This window comes from Anabrus simplex, chromosome 1 (genome assembly GCF_040414725.1).
Source record: "Anabrus simplex isolate iqAnaSimp1 chromosome 1, ASM4041472v1, whole genome shotgun sequence".
In the NCBI taxonomy this organism is placed as follows: Eukaryota; Metazoa; Arthropoda; class Insecta; order Orthoptera; family Tettigoniidae; genus Anabrus; species Anabrus simplex.
Genome location: NC_090265.1, coordinates 800,153,827 through 800,173,366, shown reverse-complemented (window position 1 = coordinate 800,173,366; position 19,540 = coordinate 800,153,827). Strand labels below are relative to the sequence as shown.

Sequence of the window (19,540 nt, the reverse complement as noted above, 5' to 3'; positions counted from 1 at the left end):
TATATTGGGAAGTAACTGCTCTTCAACATCCTGGTCGACAGGGTAACAAGGGCGCTTTGCCGTCTGATGTGAGGAGTCTGAATGTCGCTCAGTAACGGTAACTTTTGAATAGGACTGGGGCGCAATGTTCCAGATATAATTCTCATTGTGTTGTGCAGTTGGACATCAATCGTACAAGTGTGGAAGCTATTGATCCATACAGAGGAGCAATATTCAGCTGCTGAATATGTTATTGCTAGAACAGTTGTTCGTAAAGTACAGCTACTATTAACGGAGAAATTTGGCATTTTATGCCTGGACTCCCTTGACATAGCTACGCCACTGTGAGCTATTCAAAATAATGTATAGGCAAAATATTGAGTTTAGAGAAATTCTGTTTATCTGCTTCCCCGTATTATCAACACAAACAAACTGACTGGCAAAAACTGAACTGAATTTACTTCAGTAATCGAATACTTTTGACAATCGAATAACCTCCATTCGATTATTTAAATAATCAAATAAATAATCGAATAAAATAATCGAATGGGTTTCAAATATCATTCAGGTGTAGTGGGGGCATAATCGAATAATTTTAATTTTCGAATAACCTCCATCCGATTATTTACATAATCGAATAAATAATCGAATGAAATAATCGAATGAATTTCAAATAGCAGTCAGTTGTATCGCATAGAATATTCGGATGCGTCATGAATGAATTTTTCGGTTTAAGTGTGTCGGATTGAAATAAGCGAATAGACGAACTCTTATGAAAAATAGAACTGCGCCATTTTCCAAACGTATCTCCAAATGTTGAAAAAATTAGTAAGTTACCAGAATAACATCACTTTTCATGCGATAATTTCGAAAGCATTCACTATTCAATTGCCTCATTAATTCGAATGCAGTTCCGAATAAATAATCGAAAAAATAATCGGTTGAAAATGTAACTATTCGTTTGCCTCATTGATTCTAATGGAGTTTCGGATGGATAATATAAAAAATAATCGAAAAATAATCGAATGGAAAAAGTATTAACTATTCGATTGTCTCATTCATTCGAATGAATAATCGAAAAATTTGAATGGAAAATATAATCTAATACAATGAAATAATCGAATAAGCGATTATTTTGTATCCGATTATCCCATCACTTCCTTCATTTTTTTCTAATACATCAAAGATTTTCGACGACGCAGGGAAGGGAAAGGCAGGAAGCGGCCGTGACCTTAATTGTGGTACAGCCCCGGCATTTGCCTGGTGTGAAAATTGTAAACCGAAGAAAACTACCTTCATGGCTGCCATCGGTGGGATTTGAACTTACCATCTCCCTAATGCAAGCTCACAGCTTCGCGATTCAACCTTTATATGAGGTACCTAGGTCGAGATAAATGTGAAGTATGAGGTAAGGATTTGAAGTGTATAGACAAAATTATAAATTCGTTTATACCGGTAGATGAATGTCCGATAAATAATCTTGAGTTGTTCCGCTGTTGCTAGTGGTCTACTGATGATAAATGGCGCTATGTGACAGGTTGGGAAACACAGAGGAGAAAGTAAGGAAAAGGTATTATGTACAGATAAAAAACACAAAATTATCAAAAAGACTCAGTCTTCATTGCGTTCAGTTCAGATCAGAAGTACAAGGTCCTTAGCTTCAAGCTAAGAGGTAACAACTGTTTTTCAAAAGTCTTTTCTGATTTACAGCCGTATCCAGATCCATAGGACTGGTGTATAAAGTATATGTTCTGTCTTGTCAAAGATTTTATTGTGGGTTGTTGATTTCTTCCTGGGTCTTGTGGTAGATGATCACGTCCTTCTGGTAGATGTTGGGCACTAAGAAGTTGGTGGGATCCCAGATGTTGCGGTCGAAGGGGTAACCCATGGGAGTGGTGTCTACGTCCTCGTAGTTCAAACCGGCTCCGCAGGAGACGACTGATGGGTGGGTGTTGAGGTCCTGCCCGTTGTAGGGTGAGATCACCACGAAGAAGTTGAGAGGCAGACCAGACTTCCTACCACGGGGGATGAGCAGACGCTCGGGGAAGCCGCAGTGACGGAATGACTAAAAGGAAGAACAGAGAATAAGTGACATGCAGCTTGAAACTTAAGAAACAATAGCCATATAAACCTACAGTCGGGAACTTACAGAGCCAATGTAGAGGGGGTCCTTGCCCTCCAGAGCCTGGTTCACCTTCTTCAGCAGAATGTTAGTGGTCAGCTGGTCGTGGACGATGGCGTTGGAGTCGCGAGAGCTGCGCTCAATCTTATTGTCACCGGCAACAACTGTGGGCAAAAGCAACAAACACTTGAAGAACCGTGCCATTATACAATTTGTTTATAGAGCCGTGGTTAAAAAAGTTATTTAACAAATGGTATAAAAAACATGCGAATACTCAAACTCAATACTAGAACACACAAAAGGTTCTTAAAAATGAAAACTATATTATTATTATTATTATTATTATTTTTATTATTATTATTATTATTATTATTAATATTATTATTATTATTAATCTGTTTACCCTCCAGGGTCGGTTTTCTCTCGGACTCAGCGAGGGATCCACCTCTACCGCCTCAAGGGCAATGTCCTGGAGCTTCAGACTTTGGATCGGGGGATACAACTGCGGAGAATGACCAGTACCTCGCCCAGCCGGCCTCACCTGCTATGCTGAACAGGGGCCTTGTGGAGGGATGGAAGATTGGATGGGACAGGCAAGGAAGAGGGAAAGAAGCGGCCGCGGCCTTAAGTTAGGTACCATCTCAGCATTTGCCTGGAGGAGAAGTGGCGAAACCACGGAAAACCACTTCCAGGATGGCTGAGGTGGGAATCGAACCCACCTCTACTCAGTTGACCTCCCGAGGCTGGGTGGATCCCGTTCCAACCCTCGTACCACTTTTCCAAATTTCGTGGCAGAGCCGGAATCGAACCCAGGCCTCTGGGGGTGGCAGCTAATCACGCTAACCATTACACCACGGAGGCGGACAACTATTATTAATTCGGTTAGAAATTTGAATTGTTTGAATTGTGTCTGTTCAAACCACATGCATTACGACCATATCATAAAACTACTTTTCCACCCGCAATGGCGGTAGCGAATATAAAAGGTCAAGAGTCTATATTTCGGAATAAGCGCTAAGGACGGTCACGCAGAGTGCGGTTGAAGTTGCTCCGATGTTGTAACTAAAAACCGTTATGGTCACTGTTGTAGTAATGGTGGTAGTAATTATTGTTGTTTTTTAAATCAATGCAATTGTGTGTGTATGTATGTGTGTGTCCAACCCTCGTCTCGTTTCTCTATGGAGTTGGGTATGAAGTGAGATGAATCTTCGTAGCGAGTTGTTACGACCGGATGCCCTTCCTGACGTTGACCTCATCAAAGGAGTTAAAGATTATGTATGTAATTATGAGCCCAGTCAGGGGAGAAGTGGGAATAATTACGAAGAAGTCATTGTTATGGTTGTGGTGGTGATTTTTTAAATTGTTTTAATGTGAAGGTCATTGTGTATATCCGATCATGTTCAAATTGTATGAATTCAAGAAAACGGGGGAATAGTTCCAGAGAAGTTACTGCTACAGTTGTGATGGGTTTTAACTGCGGGTAAAGGAGAAATTGTGAGCATTATTAACCCTCGAAGAATACGAAAATCGGTTACAGAAAGTTAAGGGGCATAAGAGTTGAGAAAAGAAAACATAAGCTTCACAAACTGTGTACCACCGTGGTCGCACGAGAATGAATAGTGAAGGATTTTGGGACGAAGAAGATGTTAGGAGAAGACTGCCACGAACAAGTGGGAATTAATTTAGACTCCTCTGGGACACGTCTTACTAATTATAAGCACAAATCGTCGCCGTAAGACCTATCTGTGTCGGTGCGACGTAAAACAATTTTTTTAAATATTATAAGCACTTGTGTGAATGGGACCCAGAGTCACTCAGGAACATAATATATATGAAAATACTCACTCTCGTAGGGGAAGCGGTCGAGCTCGACGGCGTATTTCCTCTTCTGGTTGAGTGTGAGTTCACGGCCCAGGTAGTCGAACTTGGGAGCCAGGTAGAAGCGGACCATCACCTTAGCAGCCTTGTCACTCTTTACATTGACGCGCACGGTGAATGGCTTGTGGTTGATACGCTGCTGACGGACGCGGATGTCCAGACTGTCGGCCTCTTCGACCTTCTCGATCTCTACGGCGTTGTTGAGGTTGAAGAAGAAGTCATCGTAGTAGGTGATGAGCTTGTCCACATCGACTGACTCGATCTTCACTCCAGGAACAGTAAGCTATAACAATAGAAGAGTCAGTAAATAACAGTAATCTAGAGGACCCGTGCTGCTCAGCAACATTCGTTATACATAGGTCACTCGTCTTGACATGCCTCTCGTATTGTTTTCCATACCCTTTTCAATGGTTTTATGAACATTTAATAAGAAGCCGCACTTCGTTGTAAGAATTCTTCCATTTTGACGTCATCATTCCGTGTGTATGGTAAAAATCTATCCATATATTCGCTTTTCTTTTTTTCCTCCAGTTTTTGAAGTAAAGCTTATTTTGTGTCGTAGAAGACAACGGTATCTTTAATCACAGTTCTTCTATACAGGACGATTGTCTTGTGAGCTCACAGGTTAGTCTCGAAGGAGCGGTTATTTTTTTGTTTTTGTTTTTTTCCAGGCAGATAATTTTTTTTTTAAGGTACATGGCCTTTACTCTTTCTAGTGTAGGTAGGTTATCCTTTGATAGGTGTTCCTTACCGAGTGAGTTGGTCATGCGGTTAGGGGCGCGCAGCTGTGAGCTTGCATACGGGATATAGTGGGTTCGAGCTCCACTGTCGACAGCCCTAGAGATGGTTTTTGGTGGTTTCCCATTTCACACCAGGCAAATGCTGGGGCAGTACCATAATTATGCCACGACCGATTCCTTCCCGCTCCTAGGCCTTTCCTATCCTATCGTCGCCATAAGACCTATCTGTCTCGGTGCGACGTAAAGCAAGTTGTAAAAAAAAAAAAGATAGGTGCTCCCAGATAATATCTAAGGAGTATGTTCTAATGGGTTCTGTTTGTACGTAGACTTTTTCTCTATCTGCATATACGTCATAAGGAACACTCTGTCATCTGTTGAATATATTTGAAAGCTGGGAAAAGATAGAGAATCAAAGTGTATTTAGCAGGGAAGAGTATTCTTCTGTGATCAGAGGAAGTGTATACTCTCTAGCTTGACAGGTAGCAATCGAACATGGCTGCATGCATTGACATTACTAAGGATAAAAATCACAGGTATCAGAATATAAATGAAAGTGTTTGTCGCTTAGCAACCTGCTAAGTACAGAATGTATTGCGGGTTAGAGTAAGCCTTCGCCTGGAATTATTGGAGTTTTCATTTAATGATTTGATTTTATGATTACTCAAATTTGGCTGAATTTAGAGACATATCAATGTCTCATGATTCACTGGCAGGTAATTCCGGAGAGATTAAAACAGAAATGAAGCAAATCGGTCCTGTAGAACTGATGGACGGATTTGCCAAAGCTGTTTTAATAAACCCTTTTAATATATAGTTGTAGATAATCTACATTCGAGCTAAGCATTAGTGCAATTTTGCAATCGATTTCTAATTCAATTTCTAATCCTTATCCAAACTTTTCCTATCAATATTTAAACTAATTTCTCAACTGCTTACTGTTATCCAAAAGTTTTAATAATCCTTATTTCCTGCTCTTATGTCATAATCATTTGGAGGGTGAAATAGGTATACCGTATTTCATAAGGTTATGGATGAGATCTCACCTCGTCACGAGTGTAGCTGGGGAACTGGTTCTGGTATTGCCGGAACAGATCGACGGTCTTCTTCAGAATGTTGTAGTATAGGGGATCCCTGAGGGCAGTCTCAGTATGTTCCAAAGCAGAGGGAGCAACCTGCACAGAAATCATAACCTCATTTCTCGTTACCAGAAAATAAGTATAATAATCACAATAATTAGCTAATTTCTTCCTTTAAAATCTCGACGATCAGTTTGAACTATTGGAACACTTACTCCTAGTTTGTGCTCGGGATCCACGCTGTGTCCGTACAGGGAAAGCAGCATTCCGAAGTAAGACTTGAAGTACCGTCTGTTGACGGAATCGGCGTTACCCTGGATGATGTTTCCAAGAACTTCAATGCCATCAGTTTCATTGATGAAAAACCTCCTGTAACCATCAGCGTCGTTCTGGAAAGGAAAATAGCACGTTATTTTGCGCCCTGCTTTTCCCGTTTCGCTCTCAAAGTAAACAAACCATAACAGGTCATCCTCAACTTACAGCGATGAAGGTGTGGCTGTCAATGGCATCCCTGATTCTCCATTCAATGTTCTTCACGTAGTCGACATCGACGAGATCATTGTCGTGCACCCTGATGCCGTCAGGACGAGCAGGAATTGGCTGTCCATTGGGGTAGTGGAGGTGGGGGTTGAAACCAACCTGACAAAATAAAGCAGTGGATATCTTTCAGAAATATTCCCCAATAAATACACTTCACCTTACACACAACAAAAGGTAATACGTTTAGTATTACGTTGTCGGAGTACGAACCTTGCCTCACTTTAAACAAAACGTCTAAAGTAAACCACTCTTATTCAATAGTTCAGGGACATATAAATATTCGATAAAAGGTTCCAGGTTTTAAAAATGGTGTAAAAGTGATTAATATTTCTTCTTATGACGTGCTACACAGCCCGATATATCAGATTGTAACACATATTCTGCTGAAGTGCAATGTTTTCTTAAATTATACTAAGTTACATCAGGAGTTCTTCACCAGTCGTTTCAGACTTTACACCCAATTAAAACACATCCCACTGAAGAATCCTTTAAAATATGACTCTCGTTATAATTCATTCTGAATATCATATAGTTCCAGACAAATATTATACATGGCTACATTTCTTGGAGCTAATAGTCCTCCTCCTGAAATTTCTCGTATTAAAAGTATCAAACCCACAAGTTAAACTAACAGAAAATATAAATAAAAGTGTATCCTATTCACATTCGAAAGAGTACAGTGTTTTATCACTGCCTCAGCATCAATTTTTTAGTCGAGACCTTTTGTCCTCAGCTTTATATATGCCAAGACTCCTAGTGACCTATTTGATACTACCAGTCTGTAGGTTCCTGCCCTCTTGGCCATTTATCTTTCCAAGAAGTATAGGGATATATCGTTCTATATCCTTCATTCGCGTAGTATGTGACTGTTCAGATACTTTATAAAAAGTCTTAATCAAAACGTACCGAATATCCGATGCGCGTAGCTGCTGTAAGATCCATGACGTTTCTAAAAAGTCTACTTCCTTTCTTGGAAGTCTACGTCTCAACAGCTTAGGTTACTACCGGAAAAGTCAGGCTCGCTATTACTTAGATGTTAGTGTTGTTAGTGAACTCAGAATCTTCCATTGTTTTGCTAAGTTTGGTCAAAGAGATTCTAGCTATTGCCAAAATTTGTCCTATCTCCACGAACTTGTTTTATAATTAGCATATAACCATAGGATTTACTTGTACATTCGGAGCTTTATTCTGGACTGCACCAATATCAATAAAAAACCAAACCCCATGGCACTACAGCCCTTGAAGGGCCTTGGCCTACCAAGCAACCGCTGCTCAGCCCGAAGGCCTGCAGATTACGAGGTGTCATGTGGTCTGCACGACGAATCCTCTCGGCCGTTATTCTTGGCTTTCTGGACCGGGGCCGCTATCTCATCGTCAGATAGCTCCTCAATTCTAATCACGTAGGCTGAGTGGACCTCGAACCAGCCCTCAGGTCCAGGTAAAAGTCCCTGACCTGGCCGGGAATCGAACCCGGGGCCTTCGGGTAAGAGGCAGGCATGCTACCCCTACACCACGGGGCCGGCCATCAATATCAATACAGAACTAAAAATGTTGAGTCGTGTACGTCGAAGACTCTGTTTGTGACTGGCTTTTTTTTTATTAGAGGGTGCCTGGCCGAGACGGTAAAGGTGTGCTTGGTTCGCCAGGAAGGACGTGAGTTCGAATCCTCGTCACAAAGTCGCAAGATTTAAGAAACGAGATTTCCACTTCCGGAAGTGCACATGGACCTGAGGTACACGCAGCCTGCACCAAAAGTGAGTACCAGGTTAATTCCTGACGGCAAAGGCAGCTGGGCGTAGAACTAATCTCTATACCCCATCAAGTGCCGAGGTTACGGAGAGTGGAAGCCTTTACCTTCCATCCCTCCAAAGGTCTTCATTGCCTGTACGGAGATTACTTCTTTTAGATTACGTGAGGCAATTCGAACTAGTCTTAACAATATTTGTGATTTGATGTCTTAAGATAGCACACAAAATAACATACCTTAATCGTATCGTATAGGAACGTTAATTCGCATCTTAAGAGAAAAACACATCGTGTCTTTTAGTAGCCCACGTTATGTTTTGCACCAGCTCCAGAGCATAAATCCAAAAGACCATTTTGTCTGATACTACAATCGTATCCACGAAAGCTTTGGTCTAAAATATTCACTGAAATATGTAAATACCTGCACAGGGTGGTAGATGTCGGTTTCGAAGGTCTCGACGCCTGGGAATCCACGGGACAGACGCTCCAGCTGGTAGCGGGCCAACAGCTGCTGGCGAGTGTAGTAGAAGACTTCTCCGCGGTGCTGTGACTTCAGACCGTACTTGCGGGTGTTCAGCCAACCAGGGTACTCGTAGTTAAGGTAGGTGAGGTAGGTACCTAGACCGACGTCCTCAGTGAAGTAGTTGAGGCGGTCCAGGTAGTTGTGGATGTGGCTGGAGTAGTTGTAGGGGATCACGTAGGAACCTGATTGGTGGGACATACGGGCTTCGTAGGCTTTCTGGATGACTGTGGTGTCCACGAACAGCTCGGGGTACACCTCATAGGGGGGTGGGAGGATGATGTCGTGGGTGTCTGGACGGTGCAACACAGCTACCGATAAAGCATACACGAACATGGCCCCATTGACACGATCACGGGCCCAGCAGGCAGTCTTGTAGAAGGTGTCGTAGTCCTTGGCCAGGAAGAAGATGTTGAACAGACGTTCCACCTGCCAGATGTGTTCCCTGTACACTATAGAGAACACCTCATCACGGGCTACCAGTTCGTGATGCTTGTAAAGATTCAAGAAACGTTTCACCTCCTGGGCATCTCGGTAGTTGTTGAGGTTGGCTTCCAAATCGTAGGCATTTCCAATCTCAACCTGTTCCGTGAACAGATTACGTTGGTTTGGGCGGATCAGAAGTTGAATAATGTTCTTCTGTCTAGTCAGAAAATCCTTATCAGCTGAAAACAGAAAATGATATACTGTAAGTTTTAAGAATAAAATAATCAAAGTTACGGGCATTTCAAGAAGTTAGGGATTTATTCCTCAGTTTAAGGGTACATGGACATGAAAAACAATCAAAAATTCACATTTTAGTTTTTACTGAATCCAGAAATGTATAACATGTGTGTCTTCCTGAAATAAAAGTGCGTATATTTAAGATGCAACTAACAATACACTTCCGAATGTAACTTATTTTAATCTTCAGACACACTTTCATCAGGAACCTTGACAGCTAAATGAATCAAACCCAGTATACTTCTTTAATTGCCTAAAAGCTACAAGTAAGACTTCCAAAACTGATGTATTTTGACTAAATTATTTTGAAGGAAAGGATTATTTCTTTTTGAACGCGCATTTTAATATGAAATATGTTTTGGGACACATTTTTAAGTATTTATTGTAGGCATCATCATCATCATCAACATCATCATCAATTCTCTGCTCAAGCAAGTTGAGTATGGGTGTTTACGAACCTCCTCCAGTTCATCGTGTTCATCCACAGTCGACAGTGTGCCATTATTATTATTATTATTATTATTATTATTATTATTATTATTATTATTATTATTATTATTATTATTATTATTATTATTATTATAGATGTCAAATGGATATTTGTGAGTATACCAATAGAATTCAAAGAGTAATTACATGTATTAAATACTCAGGTGATACCTAAATCTAACGTTATTATAATAAATGTACTATAACGTTCTTCCAACTCCTATCGGACTCTCCTTGAGCTTTCCTCAGTGTGTTGTTCCGCTTATAGTTCCACACTGACTCAGGAAAATTACCGACGGTGCCAGTAGTCAGGTGGTTGGTTTTTACCGCAGATCATGGGTTCGATTCGCACTCAGATCAGTCGACAGAATTTTCAAGATGTGAATGTCCATAGCAAAAGATGTTTTTCATGTCGACTTGGTAAAACCACACTTAAGAATACACCGTGATGAGAGCGTACCATGATCATACCCATAGTATTAATCAACCCTAAGAGTTCAAGTGACTAAATTAACTCACCATTCTAATTCACGTAATTAAAGTCCTCATTCTGACAACTAGGAGCGCTACTATAATGAACAACAGTGGCACGACCTGTGACCGAGAGAGAGAATTTCGAAATTGGTCTAAGTGGCATCTGACATTGACGGAAAATATTGGAACGGTTCCTTATCTCAAATCTCTATTCCTGTGCTTAGCACTACTATTGGACTTACTACTAGATGTCTACCAGACTCTAGTGCCGAACATTAGATAAAGTCAAAATCTTTTATCGAAAGAATCGACCTCGTATCGTCCTGGAAAGAGAAACAAACACCATTCTTAAAGCAAAGGATGGCAATGTTACGTCCCATGTTAAGGAACATTTCTACAGCAAAACCAACAACTGCCAGAGAAAAGCAGAGCGAGCTTGTTTTCTTACGTAAATGTAGAAATAAACTGCTACAGTAAAGTAGAAAACAGTAAAATTCCTAGCACTGTATGAGGAAGAAATTTTGAGCATTGAAGAAAGCAGTAGAGTTGCATGTAATAATCAACTAGTTCTGCAAAAAATTGCTGTCAGATTTCCCAATGGGAGAAATAAATTCATTTAAATGTAAGAAAGGGCCATGAGTCCTAACTTCGCCACTACTAAAGACAAATAAATAAAATAATATGTCATGTCTCTCGGTGATGGCCGTCCATCAACGCTTGCTAATTTCAAATGACTGCCAACTACAAGACACAGCCTGTACGGTTGGTAGGTAATAATGTCAGGCCATCCATCCATACCTTACATCACAGCCTTCTCGGTTGCTTGCTTACGCTTCCATCACACGTGCTGTTACGTGACACTATTTCGTTATAAAAATTTTTGGATGACCTCCAGTTCTAAGACATATTTATGTCTAATAATAATATTAATATTAATAACAATAATAATAGTATGGTAACTAGAATCCACAGCTAACGCTTGAATTAGAACTCTGCAGATATAATTATGCATAGCTAAAAAGAAAGTAATATTGGCTAAGCTTAAAGAGGGAAAACCGGAGGGAAATAATATTTCATTTAGCGTATCGACATCGGATGAAACATGGATATAACTGGAAAAACAAGGCGAAAAGAATGCTAGACAGAATAGGAGTGGGAGAATGTTGGATTAAAGAGATTCAGAATGAAGAGTAGATGCTGAGTAAGTAAGGTATCGTGACTTCCATTTTACGTGCAATCCGATTCACTTTTAATTTCAAAAATTCCACATGCATTGCCGAGATTCAAACCACGGACACCTTAGTGAGAACGCAGTGATGATGTCACTCGGCTACCACGGCCCTTTTAATGGTCAATGAATGTGGGATATTATAAATGAGAGTCAAATGCCGTGGCCGCTAATGAGAATACTAAATAAATGATACGAACTTAGAAAAGTTGTAATTCTGAAGAGGTTGAGGAAAGAGTAACCAACTTACCGACTTTCCGCTCCCTGGGTGGGATCACGGAGCCTGCTGCTAGGGCTGCCACAAGAGCCAGTACTACAATGGTTGCCGTCCTCATGGTTGTGTCTGTCGACAAGAACAGACTGAACGGTGCTGGCCGCGGTTTATATACCCGTTTGAGATGTTCAAAGGTTCTCTGATAATCACCAGCTAAAACTGGTTGCAATCTGCAGCTGCATTAGGGAGATTAACAGCAGCGATTTTAGCACGCTGGTTTAGCAAACAAATGGCTTACAGAAACTGATGTAAAGAAATTTGTTTTCTAATTTAATTTAATTTATTGCTTCCTACAGGATTTTCATCCCAATTGCAGCAGCATTCTTTGAGATACAAAGGGAAATTACAAATAATTATTACTTGATATTACCTAGGCCCTAACCTGACTTTAATCTAATCTAATTAGTCTAATCCTATGTACTTATTGAGAAACTCAACAATATTTCAGACATTCTGAATTGCTTCAAGGATGAAGTTTAAGTACATGAAACATACATACATACATACATACATACATACATACATACATACATACATACATACATACATACATACATACATCATTATAGACCGTTATGCCTTTCAACGTTAAGTCTACAAACCTCTCTGAATTTACTAAACGTCGCCACAATCCTCGATTTGCAACTAGTGCTATGGCCTCATTTAGTTTTATACCTCTTATATTTAAATTGTTAGAAACCGAGTCTAACCATCGTCGTCTTGGTCTCTCTATTTCTCTTACCCTCCATAACAGAGCCCATTATTCTCCTAGGTAACCTATCCTCCTCCATTCGCCTCACGTGACCCCACCACTGAAGCCGGTTTATGCGTACAGCTTCATCCATCGAGTTTATTCCTAACTTAGCCTTTATCTCCTCATTTCGAGTACCTGTTTGTACCAGCAATCATTCTCGCTGATTTCATGTCTGTTACTTCTAACTTATGAATAAGATATCCTGAGTCCACCCAGCTTTCGCTCCCGTAAAGCAAAGTTGGTCTGAAAACAGACCGATGTTAAGATTGTTTCGTCTGGGAGCTGACTTCCTTCTTACAGAATACTGTTGATCGTAACTGCGAGCTCACTGCATTAGCTTTACTGCGCCTCAATTCAATCTCACTTACTATATTGCCATCGTGGGAGAAAACGCATCCTAAACACTTGAAATTATCTACCTGTTCCAACTTGTTATCACCAATCTGACATTCAATTCTGTTGATGTTCTTACCTACTGATATCAATTTAGTCTTCGAAAAAGCATCAAAATTAAATTTGAACGATTAATAACACAGCGTACAGCATCAATATTTGGAAATTAAAAAAAAATATTAAAGAACAATGAATTGGTTATTAGGAAATATAAATGGAACTACTGGAAATACAGATGTGATTTTAAAATTGACAATAATCCACGTAAAGTGGCGATTACCAAGAGATTGATTCTGGGGTCCTGTAAACCGTATCTATTCGAGAAATTCGTTAAAAAACGATGGGCTACGAAAGGCCTAGGAATTGGAAGGAAACGGCCGTGGCCTTAATTAAGGTACAGTCCCAGCATTTGCCTTGTGTTAAAATGGGAAACCACGGAAAACCATCTTCAGGGCTGCCGACAGTGAGATTATAACCCACTATCTCCCGCATGCAAGCTCACAGCCGCGCGCCTCTAACCGCATGGCCAACTCGCCCGGTAAGACATAATTAAAATGCGTAACAACATAAATACTTAAAAATTACATTATCATACCTGATACGGTAAAAATTTATAAGACATACATGATCGGATATTTAATTCTATATGACTTTAGTTATGTAGTATTTATCGATAGGAAAACTGATAACATAGATTTTTAATAATTGTATTTTAGGCCTTCCCCTAACCTGATGATGATGCTTGTTGTTTAAAGGGGCCTAACATCTAAGGTCATAGGCTCTTCCGCTAAACTACCATTTCAGTCAGCGTGAATACAATTATTTATAGCCTAGATTGTAGTGCCTTATTGCCTTATTCCCCGACTTTACATACCGATTTTCATTCACTTCTCTTCAACCATTAATTCGTGATGCGCGTACATACATACAGACAGACAGACATGACGGAAAATTAAAAAGTGCATTTCCTTGTTACTGTAGACATGGCCGATATAGAAATGCCATTCTTAATTCTGAGCAATACACAGACAAAACTCTTATTATATACATGTATATATTCTTCCTCAAACAATTGAGATTACCAAAGTGACAGAGAATATCACACAATACAAATTCAGTGATCTAATTAAAATTTAGAGTAAAAGATAAACAATAATAGCTAATGATGTTTGATTGTTTGTTTGTTTGTCCAACCCTTGTCCTGTTTCTCTACGGGGTCGGGTATGAGGTGAGATGAATCTGTCGTGGTGGGTTTTTATGACCGGCTGCCCTTTCTGACGTCAACCTCATCAGAGGAGTTAATGAGATGAAATGAATGACGTGATACATGATAGTAGGAAGGGAGAGGGTGAAACTCGGTGCCGGCATACAGCCTACTCCTGTCGAATAGCACCAAGGTGTCTGCTCAAGGTTTAACGTCCCCATCCGACGGACAAATCACCATCAACAGCGTCATGAACACTGCGGAGAGGTTTAGAATTTAATCCAGCTTTGGCGCGCAATCCAGTGAGTAGAAATTGTATACCACCACCTCCCATATCCTGCCGACCGACATTCTGATGTTGAAAGTTTTTCGACCAACGGGAATCGAACCGGCTAACCACGGTGTCAGACCGTTTAGACTTCAACGCCGATAAGTGGAAACAAAAATATGTAATGATAATGTAGAGAAAACAGTCCTTAGTGACAAACGTATAAAGAAGAAAGAGATAAAATATAAAGAAAAATACTTTCCAATGATGTAATTAAGAAGGTTGTCTCAAGATGAATATCGAGGCTTTCAGAGTATGTATGTATGCCCCAGCTCACAATAGTCTCATTCGGTAACCCAGAGCGTCGTAAGTGACCTCGATGTCCTCAAGGTTGTACTTATTGAGGTAAAATGGAATGAGAAGATGTACAATATTATAGGGAAGGATCCACCTTTCAATACTCCGTAGTAAGTTGAACTAAAAAGTAGTTACAACCTGTTTATTGGGACCGGTTTCAACACATTTCAAGTGTCATCATCAGCCAATTAGCGAAGATCTTAAAACAACTAATACATTTAACACAGGCAAAAAAATTAACATTGCTACGATATGATACAATGTTAATTTTTTGCCTGTGTTCAATGTATTAGTTCAGGGCCTCTCAAACGCCCAAAATCTCACGCGTGCAGAGCGAGGCGCAAGAGCTGCGTGCACTGTGCATCGGTGCCGCTCGGTGCCGCTCGGTATGGCTCGGATCAACGCTTCGTCTCTGGGCTACTCGGCTATGCTCGGCTCTACTCGGCTATACTCGGCTCAACTCAGCCAGGATTTGGAGCGCAACGGCGCAAGTGGGGGAGAGGGAGACAGGCGGAGCGAGCGAGACAGGCGTGGGGAAAGAGACAGACAGCGCTATTGCTCCAAATCGAGGAGTGGGGGTCTGCACTCTGGTCAACCAAGCCAAGTCGTCTTTTGCACCGTGCACAGTGCATGCACCACGCGCATGCACCCTGAGAGGCCCTGTATTAGTTGTTTTAAGATCTTCGCTAATTGGCTGATGATGACACTTGAAATGTGTTGAAACCGGTCCCAATAAACAAGTTGTAACTACTTTTTAGTTCAACTTACTACGGAGTATTGAAAGGTGGATCCTTCCTTATAATATTGTACATCTTCTTATTTCTCTATTCAATACGGAACAATCATGAAGTTTTTAACTTTAAAGTAAAATGGAATGGTTGATGAATATATCCTCTTTTTCTTTCTATAACGAAGATGCATGTATGTGTGTATTTTTTTTAAATTATGTCCACAAACACTTTCACCCTTATCGTTAGATGGATAACTAAACAAGCGAAGTTAATTTCCTAAAACAATTACCAAGTATAAAATAAATCTAGAAACGTTAATATATACATATTTACAACATCTCAAATACATAAAAACGAATCTCCTAAAATAATTGCCATGAATCTATGAGACTATTGTGAGCTGGGGCATACATACATACTCTGAAAGCCTCGATATTCATCTTGAGACAACCTTCCTACACACCACCTTCTTAATTACATCATTTACACATTTATATTTTTACTGCCGTATTTCACATGGAGTACTTATAGAAAGATATGTAATGGCAGTGAGAGATTAGGTTGGGTGGAAATATACAAAGCAGTTTGGTCTATGCTGAGACTTGGTCTACCATGACAAATAGAATACGGTACCTAGTGAGATTATTCACTGAGTTCAAGCGCGCTCCCGCAGAACGGCGCTAGTGGAACCAATCACCAACGCTACACGGTCAGCTGTTTTAGTGTAGGTTACACTGATACGCAAACAACCAAATACATTACCCAATTGTTTCAACTAATGAATAATACTGTCAGGGAGTTGTCAATAATATTCTCAGTCCCCACGAAGAAATATATTTGGACTTTAATAAGAGAACACACGATATAAAATGGGTCACGACGAAAAGCGAAAGCAATATTGTGCTTTACATGCTTAAAAATGACTTAAACACAGCACATAAAACATTGAACATTCTATGTAGGAAATTAATCCTGGCTTTGGCTGTGGGAAGAGACATTTAGCTGGCATTAAAGTACGACTTGCATCCTTTAGTCGCAATGAGAGACACTATTAGCTTTTGGGCATCAGTAGTTCATGGCCGCGAATTTGACAACTGGGCTGATCTTGATCTTCACCACTTACTGTTGCTACCACTGCTTCACTCGCATTCTTATTCCTTATCTTTTTGATACTGTCCTTTATTCCTTTTCCTACTTGGTGCCTTTCGCGATTTTACCTCACTGGATAGGTATTTCGGTAAATTTGGGAAAATATGAGGCATCTCTCTTGGTTTGACTTTCAACCTCACACGAGAAAGTTCAGCGCTTACACCATTCACAAATAAACAGTCCACCTTTATAATTAAATATGCCGAAAAATGCAAGTCACATGTTCTACTTTTGGCCGACAATTGCTTATATTTCCGCGGAATAACTCTCGTCCACTTCGCAAACAGATTGTTTTCTTTTGGTGGTGTAAAATATAGTCTACCATCGGGCTTCCTTCCGTAACCTGATCCACAACCAGGAACGAAACAGAAATAATAGACAACCACTTGATTGGACACACAAAGCACTGAACAGATATTTATACAGATTTTCGGAAAATATCAAAGCAAACAAATTCCGTCGATAGGCGTTAAAACTGTTACCATGACTTCACGCACGCTCGCTATTACCTTTGTCGACAATTTGGTGCACGTGTTGTAGCTGGTGCTTTGCGACTGCAGCGCCACACTCCGGCGGGGCCACCAACGACAATGTGAAGAGAGCGGAGTGATCACATTTTGTATCCTATTCGTCATGGTTCTGCTGTGAGACTGTGCCGAACGCTTGCAGTTTAAGGTTTAGGAGCTTAAAAAGGAATGATATGAAAGTTACCATAATGATTGCAAGTGGGAAAGGAATATAAAAGTTCATATATTAGATAGGGAGTATAAAACTAGAAAAAGTTGATAATGTTAAGTACTTGGGGCGTGTGTTCTCCCAGGATGAGGGTATTATAAATGAAATCGCATTAAGATGCAGTTAAGCTAATGAAGTGAGCTCCCAGCTCCGATCACCCGTATCCTGGGAGGCCTCGGACGGAATTATATTTACATAGCTCTGTTTTCAAATCGTCTATGCTGAACGGTATTGACTCAGGATATTTTATTCATAAGTGGAAAGTAATGCTTATAAAAGTAACGAGAATGAATGCTAGTACAAACATGGGTAACAATGGTAGGATGGCACTCGAAATGATCAAATTATGAATGAACTTGGTGGGTAAACTTAGACGTATGAGTCGGCCGCGTAAGTAGGGTTATGTGAGACGAATGGAGGAGAATAGGTTAAATAGTAAAGTAATCGACTCGGCCATGATGCTAAGAGAATTAGTCGGATTATGTATGATTACGAGTCTCCTTTTCCACATCACCTTATGTGCCGCCTAGTCTCTTGATGATCGAGCGAATTGGTCGTGCGCTTAGTTTCGAGCAGCTGTGAGCTTGCATTCGGAAGATACTGGATTCGAACCACACTGTCGGCAGCCCTGAAAGGAGTTTTCAGTCGTTTCTCATTCCTACACCAGGCAGATTCTGGGGCTGTACCTTACTTAATGCTACAGTCGCTTCCTTCCCACTCCTAGCCCTTTCCTATCCCATCGTCGTCATAATACCAATCTGTGGCCGTGCGACTTAAAGCAGATTCTAACAAATATATATGCAAGGTCTCTCTTATAAACTCAGACCGAGCGCACGGCGTTTGTGCTCTGCGCTACAGCAGCTGCCTCAGCCGAACTTATGTCGCGCGTGGCCGCCCTGCTTTAAGCGTGTATACAATCTTATATGAAATCTTATCTTATGAAAGTGTCGTCCTTCCTGGGTTATACAGGTATTGTATCTGGTAACCACATTCTGTCTGACGCGAGTGAGTTCGGCCACTGTAATATTTCTGATTTCATTCGTAATGTTTTCCTTCAGTTCCTCCAATGTGTGAGGACTTGTTCTTGTCAATCACAGCAATGTCTTCACGTTTACTGGATCCATCGCTAGAGATACAGTGCACTTATTCAAACATGCTGCGAAATTGTTCCGCAGTTTGATCGTGATGATCATCAATCAACCTAAATTACAATAGTCTAACTAACCTAATCCCATGGCACTACAGCCCTAAAGGGCCTTGGCCTACCAAGCGACCGCTGCTCAGCCCTCGCGCCTCCGTGTAAGAGGCAGGCACGCTACCCCTACACCACGGGGAAATTACAATTAATTACATTAAATTAAAACACTTCTGAGATTTAATATTTACCATGTGGAAAAAATAAGCGATACTTTCACGGGCATTGTCAGTGTTGCCCCTTAAAACTCAAAACCAAAGGTGTGCAGACTGATCATTGCATGATATAACAGCTGATAATAATGATGTATGTATATTCTTTGTCAATGTATTCCCCACAGGTTTTTATCCTTTATCTGATCTGAAAGACCGGGTTTGCCGAAGTGACAAAGCATAACTAAATAGATTCAACCTTCAACATAACCATGTTGTTTTGTAGGCTTTGTCCGTGACTGTGAACTAATTCATTACGAACAATTAAAACTGTCACCAGTCACAATTTTTATTAAATGTTTTACTCCACAACGCGTTTTGGAGTCTATAGATCATTCCATGTTAAGAAAACGGTACTGCTCTTCTGGACCTACAAGGAACCACCCATAATACCTCGTGATTAAGGAATATTATAATGTACTTTATATTGTATTATAAAAGAAAAAAGGATAAGGCATTTTTTGCACCTGCGTTATTAAAATAACTACTGAATCTTTTCTATTTTACAAATACATTCGCAGGGAGGAAACACAATGGCGTGAAGTGCCATCGTTTCGTTGTATTCCTTCATTTTCCTTCTGTATCGCTTTGGTACATGTAACGCGTAATCCGTTACTATGCGAATGTTGACAGCTTATCACTGTTACAGAGAAGTCGTCTGTTTATGTGATGCGCATGTATTTTAGTCTTTATATCAGTGCGAACCTGTCTTCTGTTGAATGAGTGTAATGTGTTTAACCAGCTTACGTGTGC

At 40.4% G+C, this 19,540-nt stretch overlaps 1 protein-coding gene across 1 annotated transcript; it reads right to left on the bottom strand.

Moving 5' to 3' along the window:
- Window positions 1-1,577: 1,577 nt before the first annotated feature.
- LOC136857551 (hexamerin) lies at window positions 1,578-11,915 on the bottom strand. The gene is made up of 8 exons (XM_067136307.2): window positions 11,766-11,915; window positions 8,503-9,266; window positions 6,276-6,434; window positions 6,011-6,184; window positions 5,763-5,891; window positions 3,947-4,262; window positions 2,129-2,265; window positions 1,578-2,044 (listed from the first exon to the last, which is right to left on the bottom strand). Exons 1-8 carry the CDS (start codon window positions 11,848-11,850, stop codon window positions 1,748-1,750), a joined length of 2,061 nt encoding a protein of 686 aa, XP_066992408.2. The 5' UTR covers window positions 11,851-11,915; the 3' UTR covers window positions 1,578-1,747.
- Between the last annotated feature and the right edge of the window lie 7,625 nt (window positions 11,916-19,540).